The following is a 17,027-nucleotide window of genomic DNA, read 5'->3' on the forward strand; positions in this document are numbered from 1 at the left end:
GCATGAGGGAGAAATGAAGGAAAGGAGGTTTAGAGGAGGAAGAGTGGCCGGGGGAAAGGATCAGAGTTAAGAAACATCCAGAAAAGACGGAATGTTTTCACTTTATGGATAAGTAATACTATAAGGAGATGTGTGTTGACCACGTTTAGTGTGTTAAAACTAGCAAACGCAAGTCATGTTATGTATGAACTGGACTGCGGTGCTATTCTTGGTTAACAGTATTATTATCATTTTTTTTACTGCAGAGGAGACAGTGCAAGGGCGTAAAAAAAAAACAATAATGAAAAAAAAAAGCCCGCTACTTCCTGCTCCTAAAATTATTACTATTACTATTAAACACAGTGCAATACGTAAAGCCGAAAGAGAAAAAAAGTAACAAAACAGTAATCCCATCTCAACTAAGACTGACAATGATAAAAGCAATATGATAGAAGACAGGTAATTAAGATTTAAAAGATCAGGAGGAACGAGTTATTAAGTCATGTGTGTGTGTGTGTGTGTGTGTGTGTGTGTGTGTGTGTGTGTGTGTGTGTGTGTGTGTGTGTGTGTGTGTGTGTGTGTGTGTGTTCCTGCTTTGTTTCCTCCTCCCGTTTCTATTCACTCCTTCTTTTCCTTTGCCTTCTTCTTCAACCTCCTCCTCCTCCTCCTCCTCCTCCTCCTCCTTTGCTGTAAAAAAAAAAAAATGATGGATTACGCTCAGCATCGTACTCTCCGGCGGCTGCTCAGGTGTGTCGGGCCGGGAGGGTGAAGGATCAGCTGAATGTACAGTAAAGATGCCTGAGGGAATGTATAGAAGTAAAAAACCTCCTCATGTAGCCTCTGTGCCGCATGAACATTCCCAAACATGTGTAGGGATTAACATTTCCACATGGCTGCTCTCGTTCTTGGTACTTTCCCTCTTCCCTCTCAATACCCCTCCCCACATCCTCATCAACCTTCGTGAACGGAAATCCAAGACCGATTAGTAACTTGGCCTGAAGGGTAAGGAGGAGAGGAGAGAGACAGGAAGAGGAGAAAGAGGAAGCAGAAAAGAAAAGAAAAACAACGAAAACATAAGGAGTCTGTAGGAGGCTGAGTTTGTAGATAATCTGTAGTTGAGAGGCGAGGCCCGTCGTGGAGGGCGAGTTAGGGGCAACTACAAGATAATGACAGACTCGCGTGGACGATACAAACGCCTCAGATTGGGAAGCCGGCGTTTGACCCTCATAACTCACTTAGCTCCCTCACGACCAGTCACTCAGCTGTCAGGGGGCGGGAGGGAGATGTGAGATGCGCCTCCCACAGCGTCTCTGGGAATACGAGTAGTCTGTCGTGGCGGCGCTGGTGTTGGTGGTGGTGGTGGTGTTTATTTATAGCTGTGGACGTTTATTGTGTACGAAACATATATACACAAAAGAAGCACCACCCTCTCTTAGCGCCGACATTTCCTGGATTGGCTTGATGTTTTGTATTAGGTGACATGTTGTAGCTTTGAACGTTTATTGTATACGAAACATTTATACACAAAGGAAGCACAGCCCTCTCCTAGCGCCTACATTTCCCTGGATTGCCTTGATGTTTTGTATAAGGTGACATGTTACCGTACGAGTATTTTACAGGGATAAGATTATTACAGCTCTACGTTATAAAGAAGATGCTAATACATTTCTGAGGATATGCACTTGATTATAAAAGTGAATCAGATTAAAGCGCCTAACTGATATTGTGTTGCTTAGGTTAACTTTGCGGGGGTTGCCGAAATGAAGCCGTTTTGATGTTTAATGCCGAGGAAATGTGGGCGGGAGATAAAAAAGAGTAGAATTAGACAGTTTTAAGCCACTGTGTGTAAGATCGAGGAAGTTTTAGCGGTGATTAACTTAGGTAAGATTTTTTTTGCTTTGGTTAGGTCAGGATTGCGGTGGTGGTGGTTTTGATGTTTAATACCGAGAAAATGTGGGCGGGAGATGAAAGAGAGTACAATTAACCAGTTTTAGTCGCTGTGTGGGGGATAGTGGCAGCTTTAGCGGTTAATTGTTAAGTTACGTTAGTTAGAATAAGGTTGCAGCGATCACCTAGATGAAGCCGTTGTGACGTTAACTTTTTTTTTTACAACAAAGGAGACAGCTCAAGGGCACAAAAAAAAGGAAACAAAAATAAGAAAAAAGCCCGCTACTCGCTGCTCCTAAAAAGAATCCAAGGAGGTGGTTGAAAGAGGGGTCAATTTCGGGAGGAGAGGTGTTCTGATACCCTCCTCTTGAAAGAGTTCAAGTCGTAGGCAAGAGGAAATACAGATGAAGAAAGATTGTTCCAGAGTTTACCAGCGTGAGGGATGAAAGAGTGAAGATGCTGGTTAACTCGTGCGTAAGGGATTTGGACAGTAAAGGAATGAGCATGAGAAGAAAGTCGTGTGCGGGACGGAGAAAACGTAAAAGGGAGATCAAGCAAAGTAGAACAAACCAATTTTTAGCCCCTGTGATATCGAGGCAGCTTCAGCGGTGGTTTGGGAGGCGGTGATCGCTGGGGAAGAGGCAGTTTTGAGGGCAAATACCAAGGAAGCGGGGCTCATATCGTAACGCCGAGGTCATTTGAATATTCTTTGAACTACGAATAATATAACCAAGAAAAAAAAGGGAAAGTATCGTTGGCTGCAGCTGAAGATGGTTCGTTCAGAGCTATAAGGAAGCAGTGTTGGGAGGGGGAGAGAAGGGTAAAGAGGGTGCAGGCGATGGAGTCAGCAGGCCACCGCGGAGAATCAGGTAGTCTTGAAGGGATCACGACCCTCCTCCTCATGACCGTTGATCCGCTTGTTTTAAAAGTCGATAGTCTTTTTTTTTTACTCTTTCGTTTTTCATATTTGTTTGTTCATTCTTTTGCATCTCAATTTTCCTCGTTTTCTTTCTCTTCTTCCTCCTCCTCCTCCTCCTCCTCCTCCTCCTCCTCCTCTTCCATTAATGTTATCATCACTTTTATTATTATTATTATTATTATTATTATTATTATTATTATTATTATTATTATTACCATTATTTTCATTGGTAGTAAGTAGTATATTATAGTAGTTGTTCTTGTTCTTGTTGATGTTAAGGTAGTGGTATTTTTCGTCACAGAAGTAATGTTGTTGTTGTTGTTGTTGTTGTTGTTGTAATGACAAGTAGGAAAACACAAATAGTATCTCTTATATAATCACTATCACAACTTTCTCTGATATTACTCACCTTCATGTTAAATATATCAGTCACTTGATTATAAGTTACATACGTCACCCCCCCCTCCCCCCTCGTCTCTCCCCACCTACACTACTCACTTGACGTGTACTTAAACACCATCATACTTATACTTAACGTTTTCATTACCGTCATTTACGCACTTAATCATCTACATTGTTGTCGTCGGCGTTTTGAACACCTACCTTCCATCGTCCGCCGTGGTTGTGGCCGCGGGAAAGGAAACCCAATTAATTAGAGCAAAGTGTTCATTAATGACCTCCAGGTGCTATCAAATATACCTCACCTGACCACGGTCTCGAGCCCACCTTTTCCATATGCGGAAAGGAAAAGGAAAAAAGAAGGTAGACAGCAAATGGATATCGTGGGAGAACCAACACAAAAAAAAGGAAAATGAGAAAAGGAAAGTAGACTGAGAAAGAAAGTCGTAGAAACAGTAACACATTCAAAAAGTAGACGCAGAAAAAGAAGATAGACAGGGAATGGAAGACAAGGCAACATATACAGGAAAGGAAAAAAAAAAAGATACATGCAAAATACAGTCCGTTGTTCCAGTCTATATATGTCTCTTCAGGTGAGAGTTAATAAAAGGCAGGTATATCCGCCGACAAGGGGCTGAAGGAAGCGATGAGTAACGCGTTTAAAGGGCCAAGATCTAACCTTTGCTTGCTGAAAAAAACGTTGACTTGGGTTGAGTGGTGGACGCATCAGATGAAAAAAGAGGAAGGGGAGGAGGAGGAGAAGGTGGGAAGAGGAGGAGGAGGAGGAGGAGGAGGAGGAGGAGGAGGGAGAGGATGGTGCTTTGGAGGTGAGGAATGAGAAGATGAGGGAGGGGAAGAGTAAATGTTTAGAGTGAGAAAACAGAAAAAAGATTAAAAAGTGTGAAGAGGAAAAAGAAAAAGAAAAAGGAGATGGAAAAGAAAAGACAGGAATCGGCTCTGAAGAAAATGGGAGAGGGAAGAGAGCGAGATGATGTGTCGTACTTTACTAATATTACTTTGTTAATCAATTTATGTATTTACTTTTGAATCCGTGTGTCTTTTACGACTGTGTACTTGTATGTGTGTGTGTGTGTGTGTGTGTGTGTGTGTGTGTGTGAGGTGGGGGGAGGTTGTCTGTGTGTCGTTAACCCCTCTTGTCGCATCAAACACAACCCATCAACAACAACATTAAGAGCCAGCTATCAGTGTACAGCGCTCGCCTATGAGGGAAGGCACGAGGGCCTGATTCACTGCGCCGCGCTCTCATTCCCTGCCCCGCTGATTGCCACTCTCTGCCTCTCACGACCCCCGAAACATGTGCCTCGCGACGCTGACGGCCAGAGGAACGCTACTCAAGGGAATCAGGGACCCGCGGACACCACTCAAGGGAGGATCAAGTAGCGGTGTGAGGAGATTGTCGGGTCATGGAGAGGCTGTTGACGGTACTGCTCGGTTGTTAACAGCAAGTGAGGGATGGGGATTGATGATGATGATGATTGTGATGGTGACGATGATTGTGATGATGATGATGAAGGTGTGGATAATAAGGAGGAGAATTGTTAGAGAAAATGAAAAAGAAGAAGGAGAAGGAGAAGAGGGAGAAGAAGAAGGAGAGGGAGAAGAAGAAGGAGAAGAAGAAGAAGAAGAAGACAAAGAAGAAGAAGAAGAAGAAGAGGAGGAGGAGGAGGAGAAGGATAAACGTAGAAGCGATATTATCAGTGGTGGTCGTTGTGTTTTATTATCGTTGTAACAATAATAACGATAAAAACAGTAAACAAGAACCAGCACCCTTAGCAACAGCATCAATAGTAGTAATAGTAGTAGTAGTAGTAGTAGTAATAGTTGTAGTAGTAGGGGTAAATGACTAACAAACAATGCAACAAAAAAAAAATCAAACAAACAACATTAACAAGCAAACAAAAGGCGCATCGTTGCACCACCACCACCACGACGACCTTGGGCACACACACACACACACACACACACACACACACACACACACACACACACTGCCCGTCGTGGCCCTCAAGGTCGTACGATGCGCATAGTCTAGTCTGCTTCTCCACTTCTTCCCTTCACCTCCACCCTCCTCCACCTTCATCTCCTCCTCCACCTCAATCTCCTCCTCCTCCTCCTCCATCACCTCAGCCTCTCCGCCCGATTGCCCGGAGCTCCCACGGGCGGCATGGCATCAAAAAGGCTTAACGGGCAGACTTAATTGTTTTCATCAAGGTTCGCTTCCTGCCGTGAAAGCCCGGTGTGGCGTCCTGAAGGTGATTGGTGGGCCACTGGGACGTCATCTCCACGTAATGGGCGCGGCGGGCCAATCCAGGGGGCGTAGGGGAGGCGAGGAGAGGCGAGGCGAAGAGAGGCGAGGAGAGGCGAGGAGAAGCATGAAGAGGCCGTGAGCAAAGCGCCTGCCTGGGTCGGTATTCCCTGACGCATCCACCTCACACCAAACATTTCCACAGGCCGAAAAAGAGATTAGTCTGGTTCTGGTGAGTGTCTGTATAGGTTCGTGGTACAGAAGAAGGGTCAAACTACTACCAGGGTCATAAGAGTACCCATGGAAATGCCGGGAACGCCTACGAAAGCCTTGTCAAATGTGTGTTTCTTTAGGTTCACGGTACAGAGGAAGGGTCAAACTACCACCAGGGTCATAAAACTACTCCTGGAAATGCCCACAACTCTTACGAAAGCCTTGTCAAATGTGTGTTTCTTTAGGTTCACGATATAGAGAAAGGGTCAAACTACCACCAGGGTCATAAGAGTACCCATGGAAATGCCCGGAACTCCTACGAAAACCTTGTCAAATGTGTGTTTCTTTAGGTTCACGGTACAGAGGAAGGGTCAAACTACCACCAGGATCATAAAACTACTCCTGGAAATGCCCACAACTCTTACGAAAGGCTTGTCAAATATGTGTTTCTTTAGGTTCACGATACAGAGGAAGGGTCAAACTACCACCAGGGTCGCCGGGAACGCCTACGAAAGCCTTGTCAAATGTGTGTTTCTTTAGGTTCACGGTACAGAGGAAGGGTCAGACTACCACCAGGGTCGCCAGGAACGCCTACGAAAGCCTTGTCAAATGAGTGTGCTGTGTAGGGCGCCGAAATGTTTAGGTATATGGCTCCTGGCTGTCTGCTGGTGGCGCTAAAAATAGACAGTGCGCGGCCGAGATAGATAACGTAAGTACATTCGCGCCTACGTTGGTTACGACTCAAGGAACAGTGACCCAAGAACACGTAAAAGGCTTCTTTATCATAATGGCGATGATGATGGTGGCGAAGGCGATGATGACGGTGATGAAGGCGATGATGATGATGATGGTGATAAGGATGATGAGGATGAGGATGATGATGAGAAGGAGGAGGAGTATAAGGAAGAGGGTGTAACGAATATTATTATAGAAGAAGGAGAAGAAGGAGAAGGAGAGGGAGAAGAAGAAGAAGAAGAAGAAGAAGAAGAAGAAGAAGAAGAAGAAGAAGAAGAAGAATGGCTGTCTGCTGGTGACGCTAAAATTTAATACAGTGTGCAATCGAAATACATAACATACATCCCCGCTTACGTTTGTTACAGATTAAATAACCGTACCAGAATAATACGCTATGTTCCCTTGTCTATCATATTACGGCCCTCTGATAGTGACGATAAATAGTCGGGGTCGCATCCTTATCCCGGTAGCAGCGACGGGCCAAATTTGTGGCTTTACCGTGTAGCAGCGACGGGCCAAATTTGTAGCTTTACCGTGTAGCAGCGACGGGCCAAATTTGTAGCTTTACCGTGTAGCAGCGACGGGCCAAATTTGTAGCTTTACCGTGTAGCAGCGACGGGCCAAATTTGTAGCTTTACCGTGTAGCAGCGACGGGCCAAATTTGTGGCTTTACCGTGTAGCAGCGACGGGCCAATTTTGTAGCTTTACCGTGTAGCAGCGACGGGCCAAATTTGTAGCTTTACCGTGTAGCAGCGACGGGCCAAATTTGTAGCTTTACCGTGTAGCAGCGACGGGACAAATTTTTGCCACGATATAACCCCAAAAAAACAGATGATTCATAAACTGATCACAAATGCGTTGATATATATAATGAAATGGTTTACGTGAGTGATGATTTTTTTCTCATTTTTCTCGCTTAGAGGGGCCTTTAAGAAACATGATCCCCGCAGCTACCAGGTTAAAATTTCGTGAAGTCGGACTCGGGGTCGATTTTTTTTATATACGACTCCACACCCCAGAAAAAAAAAGAAACGAGATAACAGCTATCCATTTAACATATATCCATTTGCTTACACATGTCACGAGGAAGCGGACTGCAACTTGACACGAATCTCTTGACACGAATCTCTTGTCTGCTACACTGATGATGACTGAGATATGTGTAAGTGAGATAACACCCTCTGCTGTGTACATACATCAACATACATAACTAGCGGCTACGTTGACTGCAAGGGGATACGCTACACTCCCCGTCGTCTTGCTCTGCTTATAATGTGAGATGAAGGTGCGTGATTCCCCATACCAGGAGACAGCTGACGAATACGACGCAGTTCTGCTACTCTGTTTAGGCTGTTAGTGGTTCCTCGTTATGAATAAACAAACTAAAACGAGGATGCAATGCTTTCTGTTACTGAGCTGAATTTGCTTGTGTTGGAGTGATTTCTCGCACCGAATTTAAAATGACTAACAAAAGGCGCAGTGCTTTCTGTTACTCAGCTGAATTTGCTTGTGTTGGAATGATTTCTCGCACCGAATTTAAAATGACTAACAAAAGGCGCAATGCTTTCTGTTACTCAGCTGAATTTGCTTGTGTTGGAATGATTTCTCGCACCGAATTTAAAATGACTAACAAAAGGCGCAATGCTTTCTGTTACTCAGCTGAATTTGCTTGTGTTGGAGTGATTTCTCGCATCGAATTTAAAATGACTGACAAAAGGCGCAATGCTTTCTGTTACTCAGCTGAATTTGCTTGTGTTGGAGTGATTTCTCGCACCGAATTTAAAATGACTAACAAAAGGCGCAGTGTTTTCTCTCTTTTACTTAGTTTATGCTGTATTGAGTGGGTTTTCGTTGTAAATAAACTATAACACGACACAATGCCTTCTCTTTGTATATGTTGGAGTGATTTCTCGTACCAAATATAAACTGACTAAGACCACGCAATTCTTTCTCTCTGTTCCTCTGTTTATTTGGTCGTCAGAGGTTTCTCGATACGTATAAGCAAACTAACAAGACGCAGTGCTTTTTCTCTGACACTCTCCTGATCCTGTTTATGTTAAAGTGATTTCTCGTACCGAATATATACTGACTAAGACCACGCAATTCTTTCTCTCTGCTCCTCTGTTTATGTTTTGGTTAAATGTGACGCCACTACGATGCTCTGTTACTCTGATAAAGATGATTATTAAGAGTGATTTCCCGTTACGAACACGCTGCTATAATAACGCGCTACACTAAACGAACCATATCACTGTAATACGTGATGCTTTCTGATCTCTTATGCTGACGCTGACGCTAAAACAACAACAGGCATTGAAGCGAGATAACGAGATGGAATTTTTTTTATCATTAGTGACTTCTTTTCGCCCTGCAACTGAATCTCCCAGGTAACGATGACACAGGTGACGCGTGTTGTTGCCTGCGCCTCACACTGTTTGATAGATAGATAGATAGATAGAAAAACCACGGTGTCTGTGTGGTCTGATTTTCTATGATACACAGCACCTTCCTTCTGGTAGTGTGTGTTAGTGTGTGTTAGTGCGCCCGCGTCTCCCAGGTAACAACACAGGTGATGCATGTTGTTGCCAGCGCCTCACACTCCCTCGCTCAAGAAGTGTTGCTTGGGCGGAGACGAGATGGGCTTGTTTACACTTTGAGCCGGTCACTCCACCCCGCCCCCACCGTCGCCGCCGCCACCGCCATCACCGTCGCCGCCTTTCCTCCCCTTGCCCACGCACACACACACTCACACAGGCACGGGGCAGCGAGACTTGAAACCTCTCCATTTGAGCTTCAGGCCATTAATTACTTCACCTCCGCTGTCAGGTGTCGTGTTAGAGCCTATTGGTTACCCCGACGCGAGTGTTTGTTCCTATTTTCTTTCTTCTTTTTTCTCCCTTTTATTTTCTTCGTGTTTTCCCTCTTCCTCTTCCTACATGTATATATGGGTTTTGAAAGCTTGTTATGCTTGTTAATGTTCTTTCAGAGTCGGTGTTTTCCAGGTCAAACTTTATGATCATTTTAGTAGTAGTAGTAGTAGTAGTAGTAGTAGTAGTAATAGTAATAGTAGTATCACTTGTTATTTTTACTATTTTACAGCAAGGCTAACTTCAACCCAGCCCGTGAACTGCTCCCCTCTCCTACTTGGGACCAAATAAACCACCCCAACGTCAGTACAGTCGACAGCTTCAGGAATTAGCTCGTGGAAGTGGAGAGGTCGGCAGTGACTGTGAACTCCAGGTGAGTGAATGGTGTTGTCCCACCGTGACGACCACAGAGATCCAAGGGCAATAAACTAAAAAAAAAGGAAATAGCTCTTTTGAAAATCGCATCGACTGCTACCTCGTTGCAACAGGAACAAACTGAACACATGCACCGAAGTGTTCATAGATCTGTTGTGCAGGCATGAGGTGACTGTTGAGCAGAACATATCACTATAATCGGTTTCACGAGAGCTGGCGGAGATTTTCCTTCAGGGGTGGACTCGCGGACTTGGCGTCATTGCTTGAGTGACGGTTTCCGCGCCGCTCATTGCCTGTTATTTACTAGATCGAAGCTGCGCCAATTTCGTTTGCCTTGACGTCGCCTACTACCTCTCGCTCTCTGCTACCTCTTGAAATCAACACTATTGGCATGTAAATGTAGTTATTCTTATAATCGGTCTTCCTTATGGCTATTTATTAGTTTATTACCCACAAATATTATAAACATTTTTCAGGAATAATGACAGGACGATGCAAGAAAAGAGAAGGTTCTTGCCTCAGGCCAATGTTTCCGTTATGACTCCGTGGCATCACTGCACATTATGACTGAGCCAGGCCTAAAAATGTACCAAGAAATCCTACAATAAATGAGTTAATTAGACTGTAGCCTGGCCCTTTGTTGTAGTAAAAAGTTGTGAAAAAAGTCTAGCCTCAACAGTCGCTTCAGTCGCTGGACATTGTCCGTTTACGTGCAGTTTTGACTTAGTTTTGTTGTGAATGTCGTTTCAGATTAATCTATAATAGTTCAAAGGGCACATACTTATCAATAAAGATATTATTGCATTAGTTTTTATCGGTGCAATTTGTTACAGCTCACAAACCGTTTTGGCAGAAATACAAAGTCAATTTTATGCGCATCAGAACAAGTTAAGAATTCGCCAATGAGCGCGCAGTGCCATCACCCATGCGAGGATACCAAGTTCGCGAGTCCACCCCTGAAGGAAAATCTCCGTGGAATCTCTCGTGGAACCGACTATAGAGCGGGCAACCTCGTCAGGAGCTTATAGACTTCCTGTTGCCTGACTTTCCATGTTTCCATTTACTCCTCCCACTTCTTCTTCTTCTTCTTCTTCTTCTTCTCCTTCTAAGTTGCCACCACGATTAGCATCACCCAACTATCACCTCACTGATGCCACGAACTGAAAACAAATTACCGAGGAAAACAAACTCGAGTTGTTGGGGATTTGATTTACGACGCCGCGAAGCCTTTTTTTCAGCGGTAGTAAAATTAGACAACGATCCTCAGATAACACAACAAACAACGCTCTCCACAAACGCTGCTCGCCCGACAGACATCTAATTGCCGGTCATTAAGCAGCCTGATGATTTCTTGGGACCTTGAATGTTAATCTCATAGTCTCATTAGCATACATGTTTTTTACCCCCCGAGAGAGAATGAGAGAGAGAGACAGACAGACAGACAGACAGACAGACAGACTAAAACAGGAACAAGAAAAACATGTAGACAGACAGATAGACACAGAGAGGAAGAACAAGATATAGTGAAAAAAAGACATTAAGATAGAAACAGACAGACAGATTGAGGTAGAGACAGACAGACATATGAAGGTATAGACAGACAGACTGAGGTATGAACAGACAGTAATTGAGGTAGAGACAGGCAGAAAGAGATAGGGATAGCGACAGACACGGAAACAGAAACACAAACACAGACACAGATACACACACACAGAGAGAAAGAGCGAGATAGAGAGAGATATTATTGCCTTCGATGTTGCAAATGTTTTTCTTCTTCCCGCCGCAAAACACCGCACCGGCCGGCCTCATTAGGGGAAACAGGAAACAGGCCGAATGGAGGCTTAATGTTCACTGCAATACGGTTTGCCCACTTCAGGGTTGAGAGCCAATGAGGAGTTGTACGCGGAAACACATCAAACGAGCGAACCCCTTCCTTGATCAATACGTTTTGCTTTGTTTGTGAGTTGTTTCTGATGGCAGCGCAGACACATCGACCAGAGAATGACGAAAATGATCTAGGTCTTTGAATCTTATCATTAGGAAGGACACAACAGATACGAGGCTTCCTTCCTTGATCAATACGCTTTTGTTTGTTTGTGTGCTGTGTTGAAGGCAAAGCAGACAATCCGACCAGTGAATGACGAAAATGATCTAGGTCTTTGAATCTTATCATTAGGAAGAACACAACAGATACGAGACTTCCTTCCTTGATCAATAAGTTTCTGGTTTGTTTGTGTGTGTGTTGTTTTTAAGGCAAAGCAGACAGTCCGACCAGAGAATGACAGTAATTACTCGGGCCTTTAAAATTTACCATACACAGAAGCATTTCAAGTAGCTCGCTGTTCATTTTTCGGAAAGGGCGTTGACTGCCTGGTAATTTTGTTGTTGGGTAAATGCAGCTAGCAAAGATGATGTTAATAAAGGATGTAATGACCTGTATCAATGGTTATATACACGTGATCAGTTCGAGTTCAGGAAGATAGACACAGATCGGTTTAAAAATAGAGTCCTCCGATGTTCATATTTTCGGGGCTGGCTTTTGCAACGCCCACCTCCCACTACCTGATGCATCCCTCTTCACTTTCACTCATTACTGGCCTACCTTACCACTTTCCTTTACAATCTTATCTACCCCATTATTCCACTTAACCAACTTACACTTTGACTCATCTCTAGTCGAAGTTTTCACACCAATTCCAGTTTTGGTTTCCTTTCTCTTATGTTCCAGAAGTTGTGTGGTTTTGCTTTAATATTCTCTGCCTTGTGGGTGAGGTAAACAAATCAAGCGGGTGCCTATGTAGCAAATGCAAATAAGACTGAATATTTAAAATGGAGGTTATGTAAATTTGTGGGTGGAGAGCCAGGAAGGTATCAGGACACCTCTTTTCACGTGACTGACTGCTCTTTCGGCCACCTCTTCGGATTCTTTACAAGCGAGTAGCGGGCATTTTTTTTATTTTTATTGTTGTGTACTTTTTTATGCCCTTGTGCTGTCTCCTCTGCTGTAAAAAAAAAAAAAGAATGACTTGTTTTTAGCAGCCATTGTGTATAATAGCTGCCTGGCCTCTTGTAGTTGACCTGTATCCTTGTTTATCCTTGTGGAAAGAAAGAAAACCTGTAGAAGAATCGTTCCTATTAAGAGAACATAAAAAAAAAAGTGATTCCGAAAAGTATGACCACACATTGTTATTATTTTACCGTTAAGCTGCTAAGATTAAGATGTGTATGTGGGTCAGGTCAGGTAAAGAGTTAAATTGTTACGCATATACTCCCAACGCTAATGTTCTTGTCTTCTGAGAGTTATATTGTTACGCATATACTCTCAACGCTAATGTTCTTGTCTTCTGAGAGTTATATTGTTAAGCTTATACTCTCAACGCTAATGTTCTTGTCTTCTGAGAGTTATATTGTTAAGTATATACTCCCAACGCTAATGTTCTTGTCTTCTGAGAGTTATATTGTTAAGCTTATACTCTCAACGCTAATGTTCTTGTCTACTGGTTTCTGTATCGAGCATTAGCCCTACGTGTGCCTCATCCTCCCCTATACATTCATCATTCTCGACCTCGTTAATGGTATCCCTCTACGAGCCCATAACTCATCCTTGGCCCGTTGCTGCTCCATGGCATTAAGTGTACCAGGCTTGTATTAGGTCCTCACGATCACTGTTATTTAGCCTCAAACGTAACCTTGTCTTCAATTACGTCTCTCTCCATTAGCATTCGTGATTCTAAACCTTCCTTTCAAAATAACATCCCTGGAAGAGTCGTCGTATTATTTTTTTTTTTTTATCCACCAAGCTGATTTTCACGTTTTTGTTTTTGTTTTATTTACGTCGAACATAAGCCTGTTATCTTCCGGTTTTTTTTCTTCGTCAGCATTCCAACATTGCCAGTATTTCTTCGTAGAGTCCGTATGTCATTAATGATATTACGCGCTTTTGCCCACAGAGCTGATTTTCACTATTTTTTTAGCATTAAACTTAAATTGGCTTCTCCTCTTGCATTTTTTCACTTCAGCAGCGTTCAAGATTCCCACCAATCCTTTAGTCCATACGTCATTTACAGCATTATACTTTGCTACCCGCCAAAGAAATACTCTCTTTTTTTTCACATCAAACATCCTTCTCCTCTTACATTTTATTTTCCTTCAGCATCCTCAGCCTTCCCTTGAAATAAAACCATTTCTCCATAAACTCCTTACGTCATTTCAAGTCTATCCTCTCTTTTTCACATCAAACATCCTTCTCCTCTTACATTTTATTTTCCTTCAACATCCTCAGCCTTCCCTTGAAATAAAACCATTTCTCCATAAAGTCCTTACGTCATTTCAAGTCTATTCTCTTTTTTCACATCAAACATCCTTCTCCTCTTACATTTTTTTTCCCTTCGTCAACATCCTCAGCCTTCCCTTGAAATAATAAAAACATTTCTCCATGAAGTCTATACGTCATTCCTAGTCTAGTGTAAGAAATTAAAAAGTGAGGGGCGTACGCTGTAGCTGCGCGCGGCCTCGGTACTCATCCCCGTTACATGGAATTCCCTGTCCGTGTATGTAGATAGGCCTCGTGTGCCCGTGTCTGTACTGCCCCGCCCTGGTTTGGTGCATCTGGTAACACTGTCATTACGTGGGGTGGAGAGAAGACCATTAATACTGTCCCTGCTATGCCCCTTTCCACCGGCTCGCTCCCCTCCCCAGCTCCCTCCAATCCCCTCCCCAGCTCCTTCCTCCGCCTTCCCATTCCTCCCCCAAGCTCTCTCCCCTCCCCATCTCCCTCCACTCCCCTCACATTCCTTCCCCCAACTCACTCCCATCCCCAGCTTACTCCACCCCCCTCCCATTCCTTCCCCAAGCTCTGTCCCCTCACCCGCTTCCTCCACTCCCCTCACATTCCTTCCCCCAACTCACTCCCATCCCCAGCTTACTCCCTTCCCCCAGCTCTGTCCCCTCCCCCAGCTCTCTCACTCCTCCCCCTTTACCCCCACCCCCCACCACACACACTAGCGCCCTCTCTCTCTCCATCTCACTGACAAAGCTGCGTCATTTCTGCTCTCCCCGCTGTGACTGGTCTGACTTACCCCAAAAACCATGACCTAGAGTAGAGATCAAGGTTATTCGTGTCTTCCCGCTTCTCTCTCTCTCTCTCCTTCCCCTTCATCCAAGTCCCCTCCCTCCCCTTCCCTTTCCTTCCCATTAGCAGAACTATATGCAAAAAGAAGATACTGGAAAAATAATGAAGGGGAAGAAATAATGATGTACCCTTTTGGACCCTCTTGTATATCAGTTGCCCTCCTTGTTAGTGTTTGTCCTGTCAGATGTTTACGCCTGTGCTGTTATGGTCATTCCTCTGTTCGTCTTCTGGGTCCCGACACCTCTGGATACCGATCTGCTATCTTCTAACCACCTGGCAGTATTCCCTGTGCGTTCGTTGGCGTCTTCTAGTTTTTGTCGCCAGTGTTCAAGGTTCCGTCTGCCATAAGTAAGATAGCAAGGTGTTTCGTGCAGGTAGTGCGTCCGAATATGAACTTTGCGTCAGTGTGCGTCGAATATATAAAAATAAAAAAATAAACATAAGGAACATTGGTACTATAAAGGAGCTATCACACTGGGCATGTTTTCCGTGGATCTTCAGTCAAACCACGATTTCCGCTAACGTGGTTCTCAATTGTTTCTTGTTATTGCTGATGATGATGATGGTGAGTAATACCGTCGTCCTTTAGTGAAATCTACCGTAGCTTTGGAAGATCGTGGACACGCCAGAAAACCACGGAAATATGAGAACCACGCCAGCGGATATCGTGGTTTGACTGAAGATCCACGGAAAATTTGCCCAGTGTAATAGCCCCTTAACGCAGCCCAAATTATGGATTCTTGGATGACACGCCCCCCTTCTATTAATTGCATAGTTAATGAGCCATGAAATCATATTATCAAGGACGTCAAAATTACATTCATATATATTTGAAAAACCTGTATCGTGTCAGGCGCCTCTTCAGGGTCATATTTCGCGGTCAAGTTGTGTATTACTGTCACGAGGGATTTATCAGCATAGGTGTATATATTCTCTCTCTCTCTCTCTCTCTCTCTCTCTCTCTCTCTCTCTCTCTCTCTCTCTCTCTCTCTCTGTGTGTGTGTGTGTGTGTGTGTGTGTGTGTGTGTGTGTGTGTGTGTGTGTGCGGACAACCATGTGTCACACTGAGGTAATGGATTTTATGGCTCAGGATGAAGTGGCGAGGATCCGGGGTCGCGGGTTCACCCCTTTCACTGGCTTAATCAAATATCGCCCGCTTTCACGTCCCCGAACCCCCACTTTCACCCCCTCCCGCCCCCCGCCGCCACGCATATCTATTTCCATCGCGGCCCGAGTCGAGAGGCCGTGCGGTGGGCGGGCAGCGTGGACATTTTACTTTGCCACGCCAAACACAGTGCTTCACGGTGGTGGACATGCAATCGAACTGTGCCCCATGACTCTCTTTGAGCACCACGAGGTCCAAGTAAGTCTTCACCCGGTCCTGGGGGGGGGAGGGGGGGGGAGGGGGGGGGCCACGTGGGCACTACACTCCGCCGCAACAAACATTATCACGTCCGGGCCCATTACGGGGTTCAAGAGCCAGACGCCATAAAATGAGCACTTCGGGAGAGGCGCCGCCTGTCCTGGGCTCCCCGGCAGCTGCCATCGCCAAGCTCAGCTGATGGCCCCCGCGGAACCCTCACTCAGGTCAACACTCAGTGTCACATCGGACCACACCCCACACCAAGGCTACTCACTCCTTCCCCCCTCTGGCTACTCACCCTCCTCCGCTGCTTCCTGACGCCGCCATGGACGCTGCTGTTGAGCAGCACGAAGGCGGCGAGGGTGGTCACGGCGGCAGTGAGGGCGGCGAGTCGCAGCGCCCGACGCGGCCTCATGGCGCCCGGGGAGACTCTTCACAGACAAACCTGTTCGTTGAATATCCCTTCCACCAGCCCGGACGCTTAAGAATGTGCTACGAGCGACAACAGTCAGCGTCAAGCCTCGGGGACATGCCGGGCCGCGTGTGGGCACGAGCCGCAAGCACGTGTTGCATGTGGCCAGCGTGCGCCAGTCATGCCTCGCGGAGCCTCGGCCGCCACACCCTTCCTCCACCACCTCGTGCGACACACTGTTGTGCTGAGGCCGCCGCCCGCCAGCCAGACGTTGAGGGCTGAGGCTGACCCGCGCCCATCGCGGCGCAGTCCCCCCCGCCCTCCTGGGGAAGCCTCCCTCCAGCCTCAGGATCCTCCTCCCTCCCTCCCTCACTCCCTCACACTCTCACCATTCATTCCCAGGCCGGCGTCGTCTTCACCCGCCGCCTCGCACCGGAAATTCACGTCGTCTAGCCGCGGCTGTTTGGTTCAGAAAGAAAAC

At 45.4% G+C, this 17,027-nt stretch overlaps 1 protein-coding gene across 2 annotated transcripts in view; it reads right to left on the reverse strand.

The window, feature by feature from the left end:
• Positions 1–16,919, reverse strand: part of LOC126992581 (polypeptide N-acetylgalactosaminyltransferase 14-like) — an 81,824-nt gene extending 64,905 nt beyond the window's left edge. The window contains exon 1 of one of the 2 annotated variants that reach the window (XM_050851389.1): positions 16,433–16,919. In XM_050851389.1, the coding sequence (XP_050707346.1) occupies positions 16,433–16,549 (117 nt within the window). In that variant the 5' untranslated portion in view covers positions 16,550–16,919. The remainder of the gene's footprint in view (positions 1–16,432) is intronic. The other variant, XM_050851390.1, reaches the window with a different exon arrangement.
• Positions 16,920–17,027: the final 108 nt, after the last annotated feature.

The sequence above is a fragment of the Eriocheir sinensis genome, unplaced genomic scaffold (assembly GCF_024679095.1).
Source record: "Eriocheir sinensis breed Jianghai 21 unplaced genomic scaffold, ASM2467909v1 Scaffold491, whole genome shotgun sequence".
NCBI classification, from domain to species: domain Eukaryota; kingdom Metazoa; phylum Arthropoda; class Malacostraca; order Decapoda; family Varunidae; genus Eriocheir; species Eriocheir sinensis.